The 17,284-nt window shown below is 50.5% G+C and overlaps 1 protein-coding gene across 3 annotated transcripts in view; it reads right to left on the bottom strand.

Annotated features, from left to right (window-relative positions):
- The window catches only part of ZSWIM5 (zinc finger SWIM-type containing 5), a 100,577-nt gene extending 85,287 nt beyond the window's left edge, over positions 1 to 15,290 (bottom strand). Inside the window, exons 1-2 of one of the 3 annotated variants that reach the window (XM_074906315.1) lie at positions 15,054 to 15,277; positions 14,557 to 14,969 (exon numbers count right to left, since the gene is read on the bottom strand). In XM_074906315.1, the coding sequence (XP_074762416.1) occupies positions 14,557 to 14,969; positions 15,054 to 15,268 (628 nt within the window). In that variant the 5' untranslated portion in view covers positions 15,269 to 15,277. Of the gene's footprint in view, positions 1 to 14,556 lie in introns of all 3 variants that reach the window. The other 2 variants (XM_074906316.1, XM_074906317.1) reach the window with 2 other exon arrangements.
- Positions 15,291 to 17,284: the final 1,994 nt, after the last annotated feature.

Raw genomic sequence — 17,284 nt, 5'->3', positions numbered from 1 at the left:
CTGCCCAAGCATCTGCTGCTGGCCGCTGACAGACATAGGGGAACCCAGCCACTCTGTTCGCAACCAAGCCCTCAAAGCCTTTGGAGGTGCTATTACTATTTATGAAAATCAGGTCAGGATCCTGCTGTCAGTTCCTTCCTGAGCTGCAGCATCACCCATGTTGTAGAGGGAGATCTAGGAAAGCCCTCAGGAATAGAAGTGCTGGGACTCGGTGATGAGCAGGCTCCAAGTCACAGTTACTAACCCTGCTCTGGAGTAAAACTAACCTCCTCCCACCTGGGTGTCTCTACACCCACCTCCCTCAGCAACCCCTCTTCCAGTTTCACACACAACCACATCTACCAGGTCCTCCTCTGGGCCATCCCCATGGCCACCAGACCCCTAACTTTGCTGTACCACGACATTGCAGCCACGGTTTAACAACTGCAGCCCCGCCACACAGCAGCATCCAACACCACGAAGAGTCCCTGCCCTTTACAGATAGTTGCTTCTCTCCTCATTCAGTAACAGAAGCAACGGACAAGGAGGGTGGCGGTCTCCTTGAGTGCTGGAGCTGGACCTGGCACTGCCTGCAACGCGAAGGGCCTCATGCAGCCACGCTGCCCCGTTAATGCCGGGCTTGTGACCCAGCAGAGCCCGTGGGACAGTGAGGTGCTGTCCTCCACCCACGAGCCTGCCCGCCGATACAGCCTGCCATTGCCAAATCCTCTTTCCCAGGAATTCATAGCTGAATTCAGACATTCCCGGCCTGTTACTTATTTCAATCCTTTCAGCCCTCCACAGTACAGGGACATCCTGTCTTAAACCTGCCGAGGCTCACGCCAGGAGGACATCTGCTTGGAAGGCGGCCCCTCTGGCTGACCCGGCCTGGAGGGCTGCCTTCCCGTCTCTTCAAGATCCCAAACATACCCTTGCACCCAACAAAGCAAAGCCAGTTCACAGCAGAGCCAGGAGCAAGAAAAGCTGCTCAGGCAAACCACAGCTCCCATTCCCACTTCAGAAGCTTTGCAAGAATTTTAAATCTTGGAAACATTTTCTTCCTACTCAGGGCATTTTTAGGTTAATGGTTCATCAAACCTCACAATCCAGGAAAACTTAGTGTGGCTGACCAGTGTGTGGGTGTGGGGACGGGTGGGGAAAAAAAAAACCAACACAACAGCCCTCTTGGGTATCAGTCCTCCCCATAGCACTTGAACCACAGGCTCTGGGCTAAGCTTGGAGCCACCAGAAACAAGCCAAAAACCAGGCAGACAGGCAAGGGAAAACCTCACCGCTGTCATGTGCCTCTTTTAGATATGGGGAACACAGAGAGCTAAGATCGCTCAAGGAAAGCATCACTGTCCTGTTCAGGATGCTCTCCAAAATATGGCATCCCCATGTGAGGGGCAGCTGGGCCTGCTAAACCCCTCTGCAAATCCCCAGAGGTGATGGGTGGCACCACAGGGTGACAACACCACTGGCAGAGGGAACAGGCGATGCCTGAAATCTCTGCATGCCCAGGAGCAGGTCTCCAGTGTAACACAGCTCTGATCCCCTGCGCTGACTTAATTTGGTTTGCTCCTTTTTGCCTAAGCCTTATTTTATATGGATTACTCAAGTGCAAAAAAAGAACAAAGCATCAGTGGGGTCTTTTTTGGAAGAGCCCTCGGTACCCAGAAGATCACCCCTCTTGAAAAACTAGTGCTTTCAAGCAAAAGTCCCACATAAGGACAACTCCCATGAAATCATTCCCCCACACCACCAACCCTCTTTTCTATAGTGAAAGTCGAAGAGCAGAGCTATGGCTTGGAACATCTAATCACTCATCTTTATCTTGTGCAGTTTTTGTAAGTTTTTATGATTTTCCAGGGCCTAAATAACAGCAGATTTTTATCACAACATAGACAGAAGGACAACAGAGCAAAATTTCCCTCTGGTCTCTCCTCCCAGCAAGTATAACACCAGTCGTAACACACTTCCAGTTCCCCTTCTGCCTCTCAGGTACTGCACGGGGAAGGCTGCCCACCGTGAGCCACTGCCAAATAACTTCCAGCTCAAGCAAGGCACGAGGCATGGGAATCTTTCCAACCACATCACTGTGATGAATTTTCGAGATAATGGACGTTTGCCCTATGTAAGGGCTGTGACTCAAAGTGGACAGAGTGATGCACCTGAAGATACCCACTCTTGCCACATGCCCCCAGCAGTGTGGTTGGGAGGTGACCAGAAACCCTCTTTTTCCAAACTACCAGCAACTTCCAAACTGGGAAGCAAATATTTGCTCCCAGTACACCTCAGCTGCACAGGAACAGCCCGCCCTTACCAACCACCTCCTCATTCACACTGACCCAAAAGCAGCAGAAAGCAAGGCAATGCGCTGCTCTTCACCATCCATTTCGTGAGATGGTTTCAGAAGCCATTGTCCTTGCACCATGGAGTGCTGTGGGCAGGTTTTAACAGCAAGGTGCTGGGTCCTGGCTCTGAAACCGGCAGCTTCATAAACCACTGTCTGAACATGCTCCTTCATCTCAAAAAACCTGGCTGCTATCAAGTACACCTGAGAGGGGGTTAGCCAAAAAACCTCCATTTTATGTAGTGGGATAGGGTCCACAGAGAGAGGCAATGCACATTTCCATGCCATCAAGGAGGTTCTGGAAAGGAGCAAGGGGGCTAAGCTCCACTCTGCACCATTCCAGAAGGCACAGCTTAAAAGCACTCCAAACCCCACTGCTCCTTCTTGGTTACCCTCCACCTGCTTTGCACCCGTTGTTGGTGAGTAATGTTTTCCACACTGGGAAACAAGCAAACAGAAGCAGCACACCAGAAGCCACCGAGTTCAAGATCACGCTTGGTCACACATTGGTCACAGTTCCTTTCCATCAAAACCTGTAGGAGCTTTTAAGGTCCAACCTCATCATGAGCCAAAGGGGCAGAAGAGCACACTTCATCATCCCACTCACCACCTTTCAAAGGAGGTATCTGCTTAAAACAGGCCAGGCACTCTTTCCTCACCCATCCTTCAGTCTCCAGAAGTTCTCTCCTAATGCAACAGGTCCAGCAATACAGCAAAAGCCACCACAAGAGGAGGTGGCTGGGGACCACACCAGGTGCTGGAGCCCTCTGAGTGTACTAAAATCATCTGTCAACAATCCCAGCTGACCTTAGAGACAGCCAACTTACTGAGACCACCAGTCTCTCAGTCCAAGTCTTCAGAGAGCTCAGCCGACCTCAACAACTTCCCAACACACCTTAACAACATTTCCGAGGTGGAGTTTACAGCCTGATTTTTCAACTTTCAGGCCAGATGCCCCTTGTCTTAGCAAGTATGTCAAATTATCAAATACAGCTAGTCCACAGTTTATGGATAAAATAAGGCAAGGTTAAAAGAGGGGAGACTCAAAATGGAGGAAATACTTCCCAACTGGAAAAAAAGAAATATAACTTAAGATTTACCTCAAAACGTAAGACTCAGGGGACAAATTAAAATGGGAAACCATAAAATGCTTGCCCAGCTCCTTTTTTAAATTCTTACATCTGCTGCTTTACAGTAAAGTTTCATCTACTGTGTATAATTAGATATATGTTCCATGATTCTATACAGATCTCTGAGACTTATCTGTACAGTTTTTAACTCCAAAGAAGTTTTAACTGGAAAAAAAGCTGCAGTAAGAGCATCACCTCACACATAAAGGTCTCAGAGATGCTGCAATGTCAACAGGTGAACGTTTCAGCCTGTGGTCTGCAGACCTGTGCAAAGAAGGCAGCAAGAACACAGCACCTCATTGCTGCTCACCTTCAGCTCCCCACAGAGGGCTTTGCAGCTCCAGGAACATGTTAAAGACCTGCAATTTGGAAATCAGTTGCAAATCCTTGACCCAAAGCAGTTCACCAAGAACCAGAGGCAGCAGTGTCGATACCATGGCGTTCCTGTCGCCATGCCTGTTCTGGCTGCCTGGCTCAGCCCCAGCCTGGGCCACCTCATGCTTCCAGACAGCAGAAATGCTGCAGAGGGGTTAGAGCAAACAACGTGGCAGCCCTACCTAGAGAGGACTTGGGGACACATTCCTATGCACAGTGTGTTCAGACACCAACCTGCAATCAAAGGCTACCCACTGTCTCCCAACCCATCACCCCTGCTCTTCCTACAGCAACCCCAAACCCCAGATCCCAAAGGCACCTCTCCCATCCAAGATGCTTGGCAGCTCTACTGGGCTCCTTCACACTCCATGGATGCTCTTGTACCAAATGGCCAAGGCTACACGGCATCCCCTGACCGGCTCTGCAGATCACACATTCAGGACTGTGCTACACTACAGCAGGCCCAGGGCAAAGCCCACCAGGTTTCCCAGAACAGCCTCGTGTTCATCCTGCCCCAACTCCTCCTGCAAAACACAAAACAACCTTTTTGTCATTTGCTAGGAAAAGAGGAAGCTTGCTTGGGTTTTCTTGATCCATGAAAGGGTTATTTCCCTAGAGATGGGAAACAAAACAGAGAGAGAGAGAGAGAGATAGCCAGCCACTGATTCCAGTGCTAAAAATCCAGTAAACCCCATGTATCAGTACAGATCTTAAAAAGCTCCAAGAGCAGCAGGTCCAGGACATGAACATGACCCAGATACCCAAGAGCAAGCAAATGCTCTTTTAACCATGAGTGGGAGAGAGGGAAGGGTAGACCAGTATATGGCCAAAAGGGATACCCTCAATTTGCAAGCACAGCCCCATACTAATAATTTTGACATAAAGAAGATCTCATCTCATGATCTTAGGTCAGAGTCCATCTCCTGAAACCGCAGAACCCACCCATCAGATGCCATCACACTTTGTAATTAAGTGCTTAAAACATGTGTAAGGAGGGAAGGAAACCACCTCTACTTATATGGGAAGGACAAAACACCTCATGCTTTACTAGAGTAGAAGAAACTGCATCACGACTGCAAAACACCCAAACATCCCATTCCCCTTAGGACTGAGGCGCTGGGCACCCCTAGGAGAGGCCGATCTGGCAGTGTCTCCACCAACCATGAGGAAAATCAAGGCAATAAGCAACACTAGACATCCACCAGCCCAGCTCAGAGGATGAAGCATTTCTCTGGAAACAATCGAGTTCTCTAATAACAGGGCTGCAGCGGCAGCGTGAAAGGGAGGGAGGAGGAGCAGGCAGGGAGAAAGGGACTAGCTGGATATTTATCCCATCCTCATCTTTGTGTTATCAGTACCCCGGTATCAGCATTGTTCAAAATGGCTGCTTAGATGGTTGCCAGCAGCAACAACAGAATCGGTCCATCTGCTGGCATTCTCCCTAATCTATCTCAAACACTCGTCTTCTTTTTAAATGCACGCAGGGGAAAGAAGGAGAAAAAAAAAAAAGTCCGCCTTGTACAAAGAAACAGAATCCTCCTATAACAGAGCCTTTTAACTAGATTTTATGCCACCCCTGTTTCCAGGACACACAGACAAAAGTTAATTTTACGATAAAAGAACCAGTGTAAGGTGCTTTTTTGTTATGAGATCAGAAAGCAAATGGAATTTGAATTGTCTGCAGTGGCATGTATCTGACAAAGATTAATTTAAACAGATATTGTCTCTGAAACCAAAGTCCATTGAACAGCTTCACAGCCTATCAACCATGCGAAAGCAGCTCCTTCAGCAGCACTGCTGACTCCACCACTTTCTTTAAAAATGGCTTAACCTATTTCTTGTAAGATAAAAGGTCATATATAGTTCTATTTTACAAACCCATAATAGCCAAAGCCACGCCAAGCAAGGACAATCGGGGGAAAATAATAACGGGGGGGGATTTCCTCCCCCTTCACAGACAGATGCTCGACACTTGCTGGGTATTTTTCAAAGTACGCCGGTAGCGAGCGGCTGCAGTGCCGCCAAAATGTTTCGACACCCTTAGAATAGAATAAAAACCCCAGGGCCTCTGCAGGTCATCGGTGCAGGATGGAGGAGCCCACCCTGGGTGGAGATGCTGCAGCAGGGCAGCTCACCGCAAACGCCATGGGATGCTGCTTTCGCGGGGATATAAAGCCGCAAGAACGTGGGGATGAGCAGCCGGGCTGCCAGTTCCCTTGGTCCCTGGGCCAAGCAGGCAGGGGCAGGCAGGAGGGGAGAAGCGCTGCTCTCTGGGCACTCGCTCACATCCCCCCCCCCGGCCCCTCTCTGAACACTGGGGTATTATTTCTCCTTTTAATCACAAGAAACAGATCTGTGCATGCCATCAGCAGGCTGTGCGGATGGAGACAGCTGCTCAGACTTCAATGGGACACGCACACACATACACAGAGGAAAAAAAAAGCTGCAGAAATCCAAATCCTGCAATTTCTTCCCTTTTTATTTCCAGTTTATACAGAGTACCACAGGGAAAATGCTACCAGACAGTTTCAGAGCATTTGATACAGCAACGACCCAGCTTTGGGAAAAGAACGAAGGAGAAGCAAAATAAAAGATGACAGCCAAAAGCACTTTTAATATAGTTTCAGTACTTTCAAGAGAAAGCTTCTGTACACAGAGCAGCCAATGAACTGTTACCAAAATAAACACAACTGGCTTTTAAAAAATTAAAAATTTCTTTCTGATGATAAAGAAAATCAAAAGAGATGAGAACCAGCGAGTGAGACAGAAAATACATTTATTTTTCATCCTCCAGACACACTTCTTTTAATTTGTCATCCAAAGCCACTGTAGTTCATTAATGCAAATTTTATTTATCTCAGGAACCCGTTTGCTGCTCTGCCACCCTTTGACAGGGCACTCGTCTTCATCAAGGCAGCCACATAGCCAGGGCGCAGCACGCAGCACCTCCTGATATCCCTGCCTTTAAAACCCACATAACACCAATAACGAGTAATGGCTATTATTGGCATCCTGAGCAGTCACCCACATGCCGGCATCAGCTGAAGGATGGAGGCCAGGGCTACTGGACGGCATCCGGAGCAGAGGCACAGCCTGTCCTGACCTTGCCAAGGTCCCAGACACCAAGTCTCCAGCGTTCCCACGGGGAATCCCTCCCTGCCGGCAGCTGCAAAGGTGCAAAGACAGCAGCCAGGCAGATACCACACCGCTTCCCACTGAGCGAACCTCAATAATGATTAGCGGTCCCCGGTCAAATGAGCTGGGTGGCATAGGTGCAGGCAAGCTCGCTACAGGTGTCCCGCGATAAGCCAGGCATCACATGGGGGATGTGGGCCACTCTCTCCCACTTTAACCCAGGGGCGATGGCAGCAGGGCAAGCCGGACCAACATATCCATGTGCAACCCTTCCGAGCTGGCATCCCAGCAGATCTGTCTCCTAAACACATTCATGGCTTTTAGTGATGTGAGAAACGCAAAAAAAAAAAAGGGGGGGGGGGGGAAAAGAAAATCCTTAGCAACATGCACCTAGAATGCAACAAGTAAAAGCCCAGGTTTTTATTAATTTGTGCATTATTTTAAATGGACCATTTTACAAGGACTAACCCCAATCCTGCACAAAATCCTAAGCCATATGCTTGAGACAAAAAAGCAAATGCTCTTAGAATGCAGTGCTAGAAAATCTGTTTGGAGAGAAATGTGGTGGTGCCGTACACAGGTGAATCCTTGGCATTTAATAAAGCACACCCGCTGCACCAACCAGGTGAAATCTATTCCTATTTAAACATCAGGATTGGAAAAAAAAAAAAAAAAGCCTTTGAAAAAATGAATTATCACTCCTGGAACATTTCATTGTAAAACCATGAAGATGTTTCCCCCCCACAGCTCCCAATAAGTGGTTTTGCAGGACCTGTGTCTCTCTGTGAGATGCTATCAGGCACTTTCCTAACTCCCACTGCAAAGGCACAAGAAGTCAGGGGTCAAGCCTGTACATCAAAGCCTACCCTTGTGAACACCAGGTGAAACAAATGAAACAGTGCTCAGTCGTGCTCTTCCAAGCATCTCCAGAGCTTCAGTAGCTCTGCGGGCAGACAGGGAGAGCTCCCTACTTGCCATCCTATGTCCTGGCTGCAAAACTGGCCCCATCCAGAAGGTAGACTTCTCTTACAGCACTTATTAACGTAGCCACGGTTTGGTGTCTTTCAGTTTTTGCTTTCACTGGAAAATTGATCGATTTCTATTGATGCTGATGCTGGAGAAAGCCAAGACTCAGCAGTTACTCAGAGGAGCTGCTTTCCTCCCCTCCTCTCATCCCAAGACCAGGAGTATGACAATCCCATGACATAACCTTTCCAAGACAGCATCAAATGTAAGTTAGGATAAACCGGAAGTTCGTTTTAATACCTTCAAGACAGCTATTCCACTCCAGCTCTTTGAAAAATAGTCACCACCACCAGCCACAGATGGGGAGACTGATGGAGAAACACATGTTCAACCATCACCTGCCTCCTGCTGAGCAAAGCCAGGAGAGGACCCCAGAACCTACCTTCCCAGGTCTCTAGCAAATCTCATCCACTGCCCCAGTAGAAGAAACAAGCACTGCAAAGAGACAGGAGAGCAAGCAAAGGCTCCTTCCACATGGCCTCACCCGAGACGTTATGCAAGGTCAGCTCTTCAGACTGGCCAGAGGAACAGAACTCAAAGCCTCATACCCCTGGGGAGAAACAGCAACACCCCTAAATCTGCAGAAGAAAATTCACCACTTCAAGCACAAAGCATCATCATGCAGCAACAAGCCTTGGCCTCTCACTGAAAATCCCCAGGCCTGGCTACCTTGAGAGCGTGAAGAGATGCTGCTCTTCCAGAAATCCCCACTCGGCTCCTCACCTGCACGAGCAACTCCAGCTGCAAGGGCAGCCGGGAGGGAAAAGTTGCATCACCACTAAACACAGAGTTGTCTGTGTCACCTAAATGCAAAACCTCCCAAAATTAAATGCAAGCACAAGGTTGGCCATGTCATTCATCTTCACTAACCCCTGACAGGAGCAGGACGTAACCCCAAAACCACCGAGACTCACTGCCTCCCGCATGGACCAGGTCCTCCTCCAGGGCTAGGTTCACATATACGCCAAGGGAACACGTAAGCCCGCAAACTCTTTCTTCCCCCCTAATGCTATCAAGATATCTCCAAGGAAAATTAAAAGCTGACACACCTCAAGAGACAATTCACAGCTGAATGTGACTTCACAGAGCTATGGGACAGACAAGCTCATTTAAGTTTTCCAAAAGTCCTATCTGAGGTTAGAGGGACTAATCATAAAACATCTAACATCAAAGTGAGCGTCAAATAACAGCAAAGCACATTCCCTCGCACAAAGCTTCAGAAACAAAGCACGCAGGCACATGTGGTTTATGTTACCGCAGTTTTAGCACAGTTAAATATTTCCTAAAAGATTCCCTCTAGATGTGAGCAAAATTAAAATCTGCTGTGAACAATGCACGAGTTGGAAGTGGAGAAAGGCAGCTTCCCACCTGGGCTAAGCTTTATAAAGCACAGGTAAGCTGAGAACAAACTCTTACTGCCTAGCCAAGCCAGAAACCAGGACTTGTCGTGCTTTCTCTCTGAAAAATGCTTCAAACCTATTTATTCTTAGAGCTAAAACTAAATATTTAATTCCTTGTGCTTTATTTTCAGGTCTCTAGCCTCTAAGCTAGCATCATTTTGCCTGGAGTAATTAACCACCTAGTTAAAAAGACATCCCAGCTTCAGAGGGCCTGTTTATACTCTTTAAAAAGGGACTCAAAAGCCAGTAAGTAAATCTGCTTAAAAAGAAAAAAAAAGTTAAAATTCCAGCTGTCAAAGTCTTCCTAGCTCTCCGTAGCTACCAGCAAGAAACTCTGGTGGGTTTCATCATCTTCGGTTCCAGTTTCTGTAATAGAGTCCAGAATATGCTCAAGAAACATCTCACCTATGAGGGAGCAGCAATAAACAGATTGTAAGTTTTAATGCCTAGTAATCCTTTGTTTTAATTATATATGTTAAGGAAAAAAAAAAAATTAGAAAAGTAAAGAGCTTAATGTTTATTTAAAATGTTCAACAATTTCCATCATGATAGGGCTAATGAACTGCTGCCGGCCTCTTTTATGTGGTTTAAAGTATTTTAATATAAGTGGTTGAATAAAGTAATCTACCCATGAAGAAAAATAAAGTAAAAATTAATTAGCAAATTGGAAACATGTTGTACAACAACCACTCCACCCAAAATCTAAGAGGATACAGAAAAATTAAACTCCCTTAGCAGCACCCTGACAGGGGATACCGGGTTTCAACATGAAAAAAAATACGTTTCATGACCCATGGCATTCCTTCTAAACCTGCTCCCGCTGGGCACAGCCTTAAACCTAGACCCAGGAGGAGCTCGATCTTTACATAAAACAAAAGCAACCACAACTGGCCCTAGAGAGCCCCATCAAAGTGTTTTCCCTAAATAAACATCCCTACAAAGCAGCACACCACCTAGACTTTTAAAAACAACTGGATACAAATTTAAACTCTGCCCTGAGCCACGTCACAGGGGAGTGAAACCAAATACTCGCCTAAAAACAAGCATTTTTAGGAAAACAAACATCTAAAAAAACCTAAAAGTAGTTTTGGAAAAAAAACCCTGAGAGTTGTTTCAACCATGTTAATAGCATAGGAACCTATCAGTATTTTTACCTCTGAAGCTGCGTTTCAACAAGCATCATTACAAATATACACCAACAGAAGCTGAAAACTATAGTGTAACAAAAAGCTTGCAAATCAGAACTCCTCCAATTAAAATGCGTTTACAGGTATTATTTACAGGTATCAGGTCTAGCTTAGCCTTTGCCTAGGCAGGCTGTTGAAGCAGGGTCAGAAAACCCCCTGCACCTGGATGTCCACCTTACTCACTGGACTAGGAAGCTTGGGAAGGTACCCAGGACTGACCTGCAAAGCATCAGATAAAATATTCAGAATGAATTGCAGGTTTGAAAAAAACAGGCTCTCTCCAAGCATTTAGAAAGCCAGTGCATTTCAAAGCTTCATTGTTACTCTAACAGCAAAAGTAAATTCTGCCTATGTACTTATGTCTGGCCTGCATACCTCCCCATCCTGGCACAAAGGCTTATCTGTGGGTAAGGAGCACACACCGTAGAGGTTCCTAAGTGGCTGGTTACAACGCAAAGAACAACACAAAGCTCGATGCTTCCTCTCATAAGTAATCATAAAAGCAATGAAAAAGGAGAATTCCCACCTAAAACTGCCAGGGACACTTGCCCACCCATCGGCAGCTGTGACGACTCGAGGGCAAAGCGCATTACACCATACTGGGGTGCGCAGGCGAGAAACATGAATTTGTTCTGCTGGATCACAGCCTACTGTCAAAATCCACCAAAGGTCTTTTCTCTCGCAAAAAACCCAAGAGATAATGGTGTAAAAACTTTTGTTCATAAATATTTATGCGAGTGAACTTGTTAAAAATTAACCGCCGTCGTTAAAGGTTTTGTATCCTTTAGGATTCCCGGCATGCAGTGCAGTTGCATGCTTTATATTAAGCCTGGCATTTCTGCATTCCTTTCCTGCATGCTTTTGTCATTTGTCTAAAAATTAAAAGAAAAAAAAAAAACACCCACACACCACACACACACAAAGACGGGATCTGTACACATAATAATAAAGCAGTTTTTAAGAAGACAAAGATGCCTGTGTTCAACATCCAAGATCTTTCTTTGAGAAGGGAAAAAAAAAATCAATTTAATGACTCCAGTGAGATCAGGGTTTAAGCCTCGTTTAAGTTTTACTAAGCATGAAGGAATTATTGGTTGATAATGTGGCATATATGTTTTTTTCAGACCTGCCAGCTTTGTGAGCACAAGGGAGTTTGGAGCCCAAAGCAGTTTGCCCCCACGAGTACAACCCTCACCCCTCCACACCATCTTCCATCTCCAGAAGGTCATTCCTCTTGGATTTTGGCTTTCAATTTTTCAAAGAGATTTTTCCAACCACAGAGAGAAGGAATTTCACATCCGCACTATCCTTATTTTTTCACGGGTCTGAGTCAGAAACACAACTGTAAAAACATCTGATCTTTATTAACAGCAAAGCTCAACTGTGCAAACCTCAGGTCGTGACGCCGGGAGCTGGCAGTGTCCATTAAAGAGATCCTTAGAGGGGAACAGTAGTTTTGATTTAGCACTGGTGAACATCAAGTAAGCCAGGGTTGAGGTTTTATTTTTTTCCAAGACATAATGGTTCCCATATAAGCCGACAACCAGGTTCCTATCTTAATTGCAAACACACACACGCAGCCACAAAGTGTCTGTGTCTCCGGTGGCTGGAGCTCTTCCACCTCACCTTCCAGCAGCATCCGCAGGATGGATGTGGAAAGTTGGCGGAAGACATCTCAGCAATGCCTCCCGTCCGCCCCTGGATAAACATGCAGCCCTTCACAGCCTTTTGTTTGATGTAAATCTTCCTCCTCAGGCTCTGGGCTGCAAGGGACTGCTGTGACAGGGCTGACAAAAACAGAGGTGTCCAACCCTGCATCACCCACCCGCTGCCGTCTTAAGAGGAGCCACGCTACAGACAAGACCCCAACACCCGCCCCCCCGCTCTGAAGGCAAACTCCCACGGCGAGCATCCCGCGCGCCCCTTTTGGGCTGTAAAAACAAGAGATAAATCACCCAACGACTTTGCGGCGAGTGCTTCCAGAACATGCTGCTTCATCTAAAAAGCTGACTGTTCGGAGGACAATGGGCGTGAGCTCCGATTTCAAAGCTGGGGAGATGGTTTAGACATGTCAGGGGATATGAAACGCCAGAGCCGGGACCAGCCTCCCCATCCTCTGGCTCGCCCAAAGCAGCTGCGGGAAGCGCAGGGAGACGGGGCACGCGTGATGCTGGATGCCAGCGCTGGCCGTCACTCTGGGATGGGACTGCTCCGCATGTCCCACAGGCACCTGACCCCAGCGCTCACCCAGATCCCTCACAGCATTGGCTAGAGCCTCGTCAGAGCCATGTTTCAAAAATAAATTAAAGGCTCGTTAAAAAAGAAAATTCCTTTGTACAGAACCAGCCCTGGTTTTAGGCATCTGTTACCTCTGTTTCCCACTCCCACGCTGGCTGCTCGCTGCATCCACACCTTGGTGGGCAGGTCAATAAAGCATCACCCACAGTAAGCTATTATTTTCCCTCCCCTCCTGATTTTAAAGTTCCTGAAGAGCTACTCCTCTCCTTCTAAAAATATGATTCCGTTTTGAGTTTCAAAGTATTTTAAACAGAATAATTAATCATAACACAGCCCTTACAAAATGTTAATTCACCCAAAAAAAAGGGTATAATCATATCCTCAGAGAAAAACCTTTTGTGCTGCAGGAATTTTCACAGCATATCCTCAGAGGTGGAAGGAGAATTCTTCTGCTGTCTCCTATTTTCACGTTTCAAATGGAAAATGTTTTGATAATGCTCTTCTGAATGTAAACTGTACCAAATAGGATTTTTTTTTTTTTAAGCAGCTTTTTTCCCCAAAAGGAAGGAGGGCTCTTTAAATAAACACAGCCGAACTAACCATTCCTTACAACAAAAACCATCCTCCCTTCACTCATTCACGCCATACCCTGGCACAAGATGAATTTACATTTCGCATTTGCAAAACAAATTCTAGTCTAATGTCATTTTAATGGAAACGCGCATTTCAATCACTTCCAATAACAACCAGGAGCGGATTATTTTACGTAAAACACCGCAATTTGTTTCTCTTTAAATATATACAGATATAAGGCACGTTTCGGATGGGGACGGGGAGTGAAAGGACAAGGGGGGGGAGGAAAGAGGAACAACATTTCCTCTCCGACAATCCCCCGCCGCCAGCGCACACAAAGCCACCTGCCCACGGAGAGAAAACACGATGCCATTATTCCCACCACCGTTCCCACGGCCCCTTCGCCCCGACGGGCAGCGCGAGGGCCGCCCGCGCCCGTCCCCGACACGCGTGTCGCGGCGACCCCCACCAGCCCACCCAACCCGTCACCCACCAGCCGGCCCCGCTGAAGGTGCCCGTGTGGGCGGCCGGGATGGGGGGGGGGGGGGGGGGGGGGAGATGCCCTCCCCCCTAGATATTTTCCAAGGGGGGAAAGCCCCTGATAGGGAAGACAAAGACAAGCGCTGAGAGCTGCTGGAGAGATGCGTTATGTTTATAAACCCATCTCCCGGGGGAAGGGCAGGACCCCCGTGGGAGCGTGGGTGTGGGTGCTCGGGGGCAGAGGGACCCCGGCAGCGGGGCGGGGGGCGCAGGGATGCGTGTCCTCCATACAAATCCCCGACGGGTGCTTGGCGGGGGAGGCGCGGGGGGGGGTGGCTTTATTTTCCCACTCGCAGCGGGCTGGAGGGACGACGTCGACGCTGCGGACAGCTGCCGGTGACACCGGGGCACACAGACCTCTCACCGGGAAGTTTCGGGAGGGGGGGGCTGTGTCACCCCCAGCCCTCCCACCCCCCAAACCCAAAGCCGGCATCTTCCCAGAGGAGCACTGGGCGGTCCCTGCCCCCGGGGCAGGATTTTCCTGTCAAACCACCACCGCGCCAGACAAAAGGCTGAAGTGTTTGGAGGGGATGGCGGGGGGGCGGGGGGCGGGAAACGGACGGACGGACACAAGACACACGCACCCCACACACCCCCAGGGGCCCCGTCCCGGCACTCACCGACTTGCAGCACGTTGTCCACCGCGCCGGTCTCCAGCAGGCGGATGCCGCGGCGGAAGGGCAGCCCCTCGCCCTGCGGCGCGGCGGGGGCGGCGGCGGGGGCGGCGGCGGGGGCGGCGGGCGGCGGCGGCCCGGCGGCGGGGCTCTCCTCGCCGGCCGGGGCGGGGGCAGCGGCGGCGGCCGAGGGTCCCCCCGCGGCGGCGCTGGCGGGGGATGCGGCGGCGGCGGCGCGGCCGGGCTGGAAGCTGGAGTACATACAGATCTGCCGCTCGCTGCGGGGGAAGCTCCAGTAGACGATGCGGCGCTGGACGGGCTCGGGGATGCGCTGGAAGCGGCCCTCCACCCGCTCGAAGGCCCAGCTCCCCGCCACCCTCTTGGCCGCCGCGTCCAGCAGCGACTCGGGCTGCAGCAGGCTGCCCGCCCCCCCGCCGCCGCCGCCCCCCGGCCCCGCCGCCGCCGCCGCCGGCCCCGCCGCCGGCCCCGCCGCCCCCGCCGGCCCCGCCGCTGCCGCGGGGCAGCAACCGGCCAGAGCCGGAGGGGCCCCGCTGGCCCCCGCGCCCGGCCCGGCGCCGGCCCCTGCGGCCCCGGGACGGGGGTGAACGGCCCCGGTGCCCCCCGCCGGGCAGGCCCGGGAGCACAAGCGCTTGGGGCCCGGGGCGCCGGCGGGCAGCGGCGGGCGGAGCAGCTCCTCTCCCTCTCCTCCCTCCGCCATGGCTGCGACCGACTGAGCCGGGCGAGGGGAGGAGAGACGGGGAGGAGGGGAAAGGGGGGGGCGGGGGGGACGACGACGACGACGGGGACCGGGGGTGGAGACTGGAGGGGGTGGTTCCGCCGGCCGGGAGCCGGCCCCCGCCGGGGCGGGACGCTCCGCAGCCCCCTGCCCGCCCCTGCCGGCCGGCGGACCCCCGCTCCGACCTGCCCCGGCCCGGAGGAGGGGCTTGCCCCGGAGGTCCTCCCCGGTGCCCTCTCGGCTGTCCCTTCGGGTTCACACCGGGTAGCAGAGCAGAGCGGCGCCCTACCCTTCAGTGGGCATAGGGGTTTGCTTTATCTCGCAGAGCCCTGCAGTAAAGATGCTCATCCCGCACACCACCGCAGCATCCTCGGGTGCAGAGAAAACAGCGGGTGCTTGGCACGCTCGGCCTTTGGGAGAGGAGATGAAGACACACGGGCAGTGCGGGCTCCCAGGGAGCTCTGCTACGCTCCGAGGGGGCGTCGCATTAAAGCGAGGTCCTTCAGCACATACTGCCTGAGTCGGCACCCCAAAATCCTGGGAGCTGACTGCTCACCAGCCTCTGCTTCAGCTGAGGGTGACGGCAGCACCCCAGGGCCCCACACAGCGCGGGGCCGATGGGGAGAGCGCTGCTGCCCTGCCGGGGATGGCTGCTTTGCTGCCGTACCCAGTGGGATTTTCCCCAGAAATACATTCCCGTTCTTTTGTCCTGTCTAATTTTAAGTGACAAACCTCTGAGGAAGAGCAGAGCTCACGGATCTCGGCGTTAGGTTTTCTTGCTGTTATTCTCAGTGCTTTGAGAATCTAAGACCAATTCCTTTCTATCTGCAGTTCAGTCACATCTAGACCATTACCGGTTACTCCCTTGTTGCAGAGATCTCCTATTTACTCTTACTGACAGAGCCAGAGTACATTTCCTGGAATAACAAGGCGATGCAATTAGGGAACAGGAAATAATTATGCACCTTTGCTATGCCACGAGGTACCTCCAAGCCCAAGGTCTCCCTCGCAGGACTCAGAGGGAAGAAATCAGATCTCAGGCAGGTAGTGAGAGCAGGCAGAGCTACCGCAATGAGAGATCTCCATTTTAGAGAACAAGACACATGCTAATCGATGAAGGTCAGGAAGAGGTTTTCCTTGAAGGCTGAGGTGTTCCTTGCTGCCGCTGGTCTTGTTCAAGATAATCAGGGCTAACCAGTGGCAGGGCCTGGCTGCAGCAGCTACACACAACTTGTTTACGTTTCCCCCAGGAATCACGTCTCCTTTTCTTTAACCCTGAAGGGCATTTCACTCTCCGTAAGGGATTGTTGCGACAGGGAGCACTTGCAAGCACAGCATTTTGCCCGTCACCTCTGCTCGCTGTGGTGGCAGCAGGACCTGGGGGGACAAGAAGGGCTTCATCCATCTCTGCCCCTCCCTGGCTGCACGGAGGGACCTCAAGGGCCATCCCAAAGCACCCGAGGTAGTGCACGCCTTCCCGGCAGAGACCGGTCCATCAGGAACCCAAGCTCTTCCAACGATGGAGGCTGTTGTGCTCCTGCAGCCCGACTGCCTGGGAGTTTCTGCTGGTACCCATGTCTCCCCCCAGCCATCAGGCCTGCACAAGCAGGAGGTGAGCCTGCATGAAAGCTGGGACAGAGCACCCCAGCTTGTCCGGTCCCTCTGTCACCAGTCTCTGCAGAGCTCACCTAGTGACAACCTTGAGTGTCCTTACTTACGTCGTCCTCAGACAGTGCCAATAAAGAGGATTTTAGACTTCAGCCTGAGCAGGGATGTTATTCATTCCCAACGAGGTGACTTTTCACTGCATAAAACATATAATCCAGATTCAAATCAAAGCAAGGTCGGTGCAGTGGCTGGCCAGCCTGTCTCTGGGGGGTTAGCATGTTATTTCAAAGACAAATCAATCTATTTTTCCTCTCTCTCTTCATCTGAACATTTGTTGCTCCCCATTCCTCCCCGTCTCTCCCTGTGCCTTTCATTACTGCCTTGAATTTC

The sequence above is a fragment of the Athene noctua genome, chromosome 5 (genome assembly GCF_965140245.1).
Source record: "Athene noctua chromosome 5, bAthNoc1.hap1.1, whole genome shotgun sequence".
Lineage (NCBI taxonomy): Eukaryota > Metazoa > Chordata > Aves > Strigiformes > Strigidae > Athene > Athene noctua.
The sequence above is the reverse complement of the archived record's forward strand: the minus strand, read 5'-3'. Positions and strand labels throughout refer to the sequence as shown.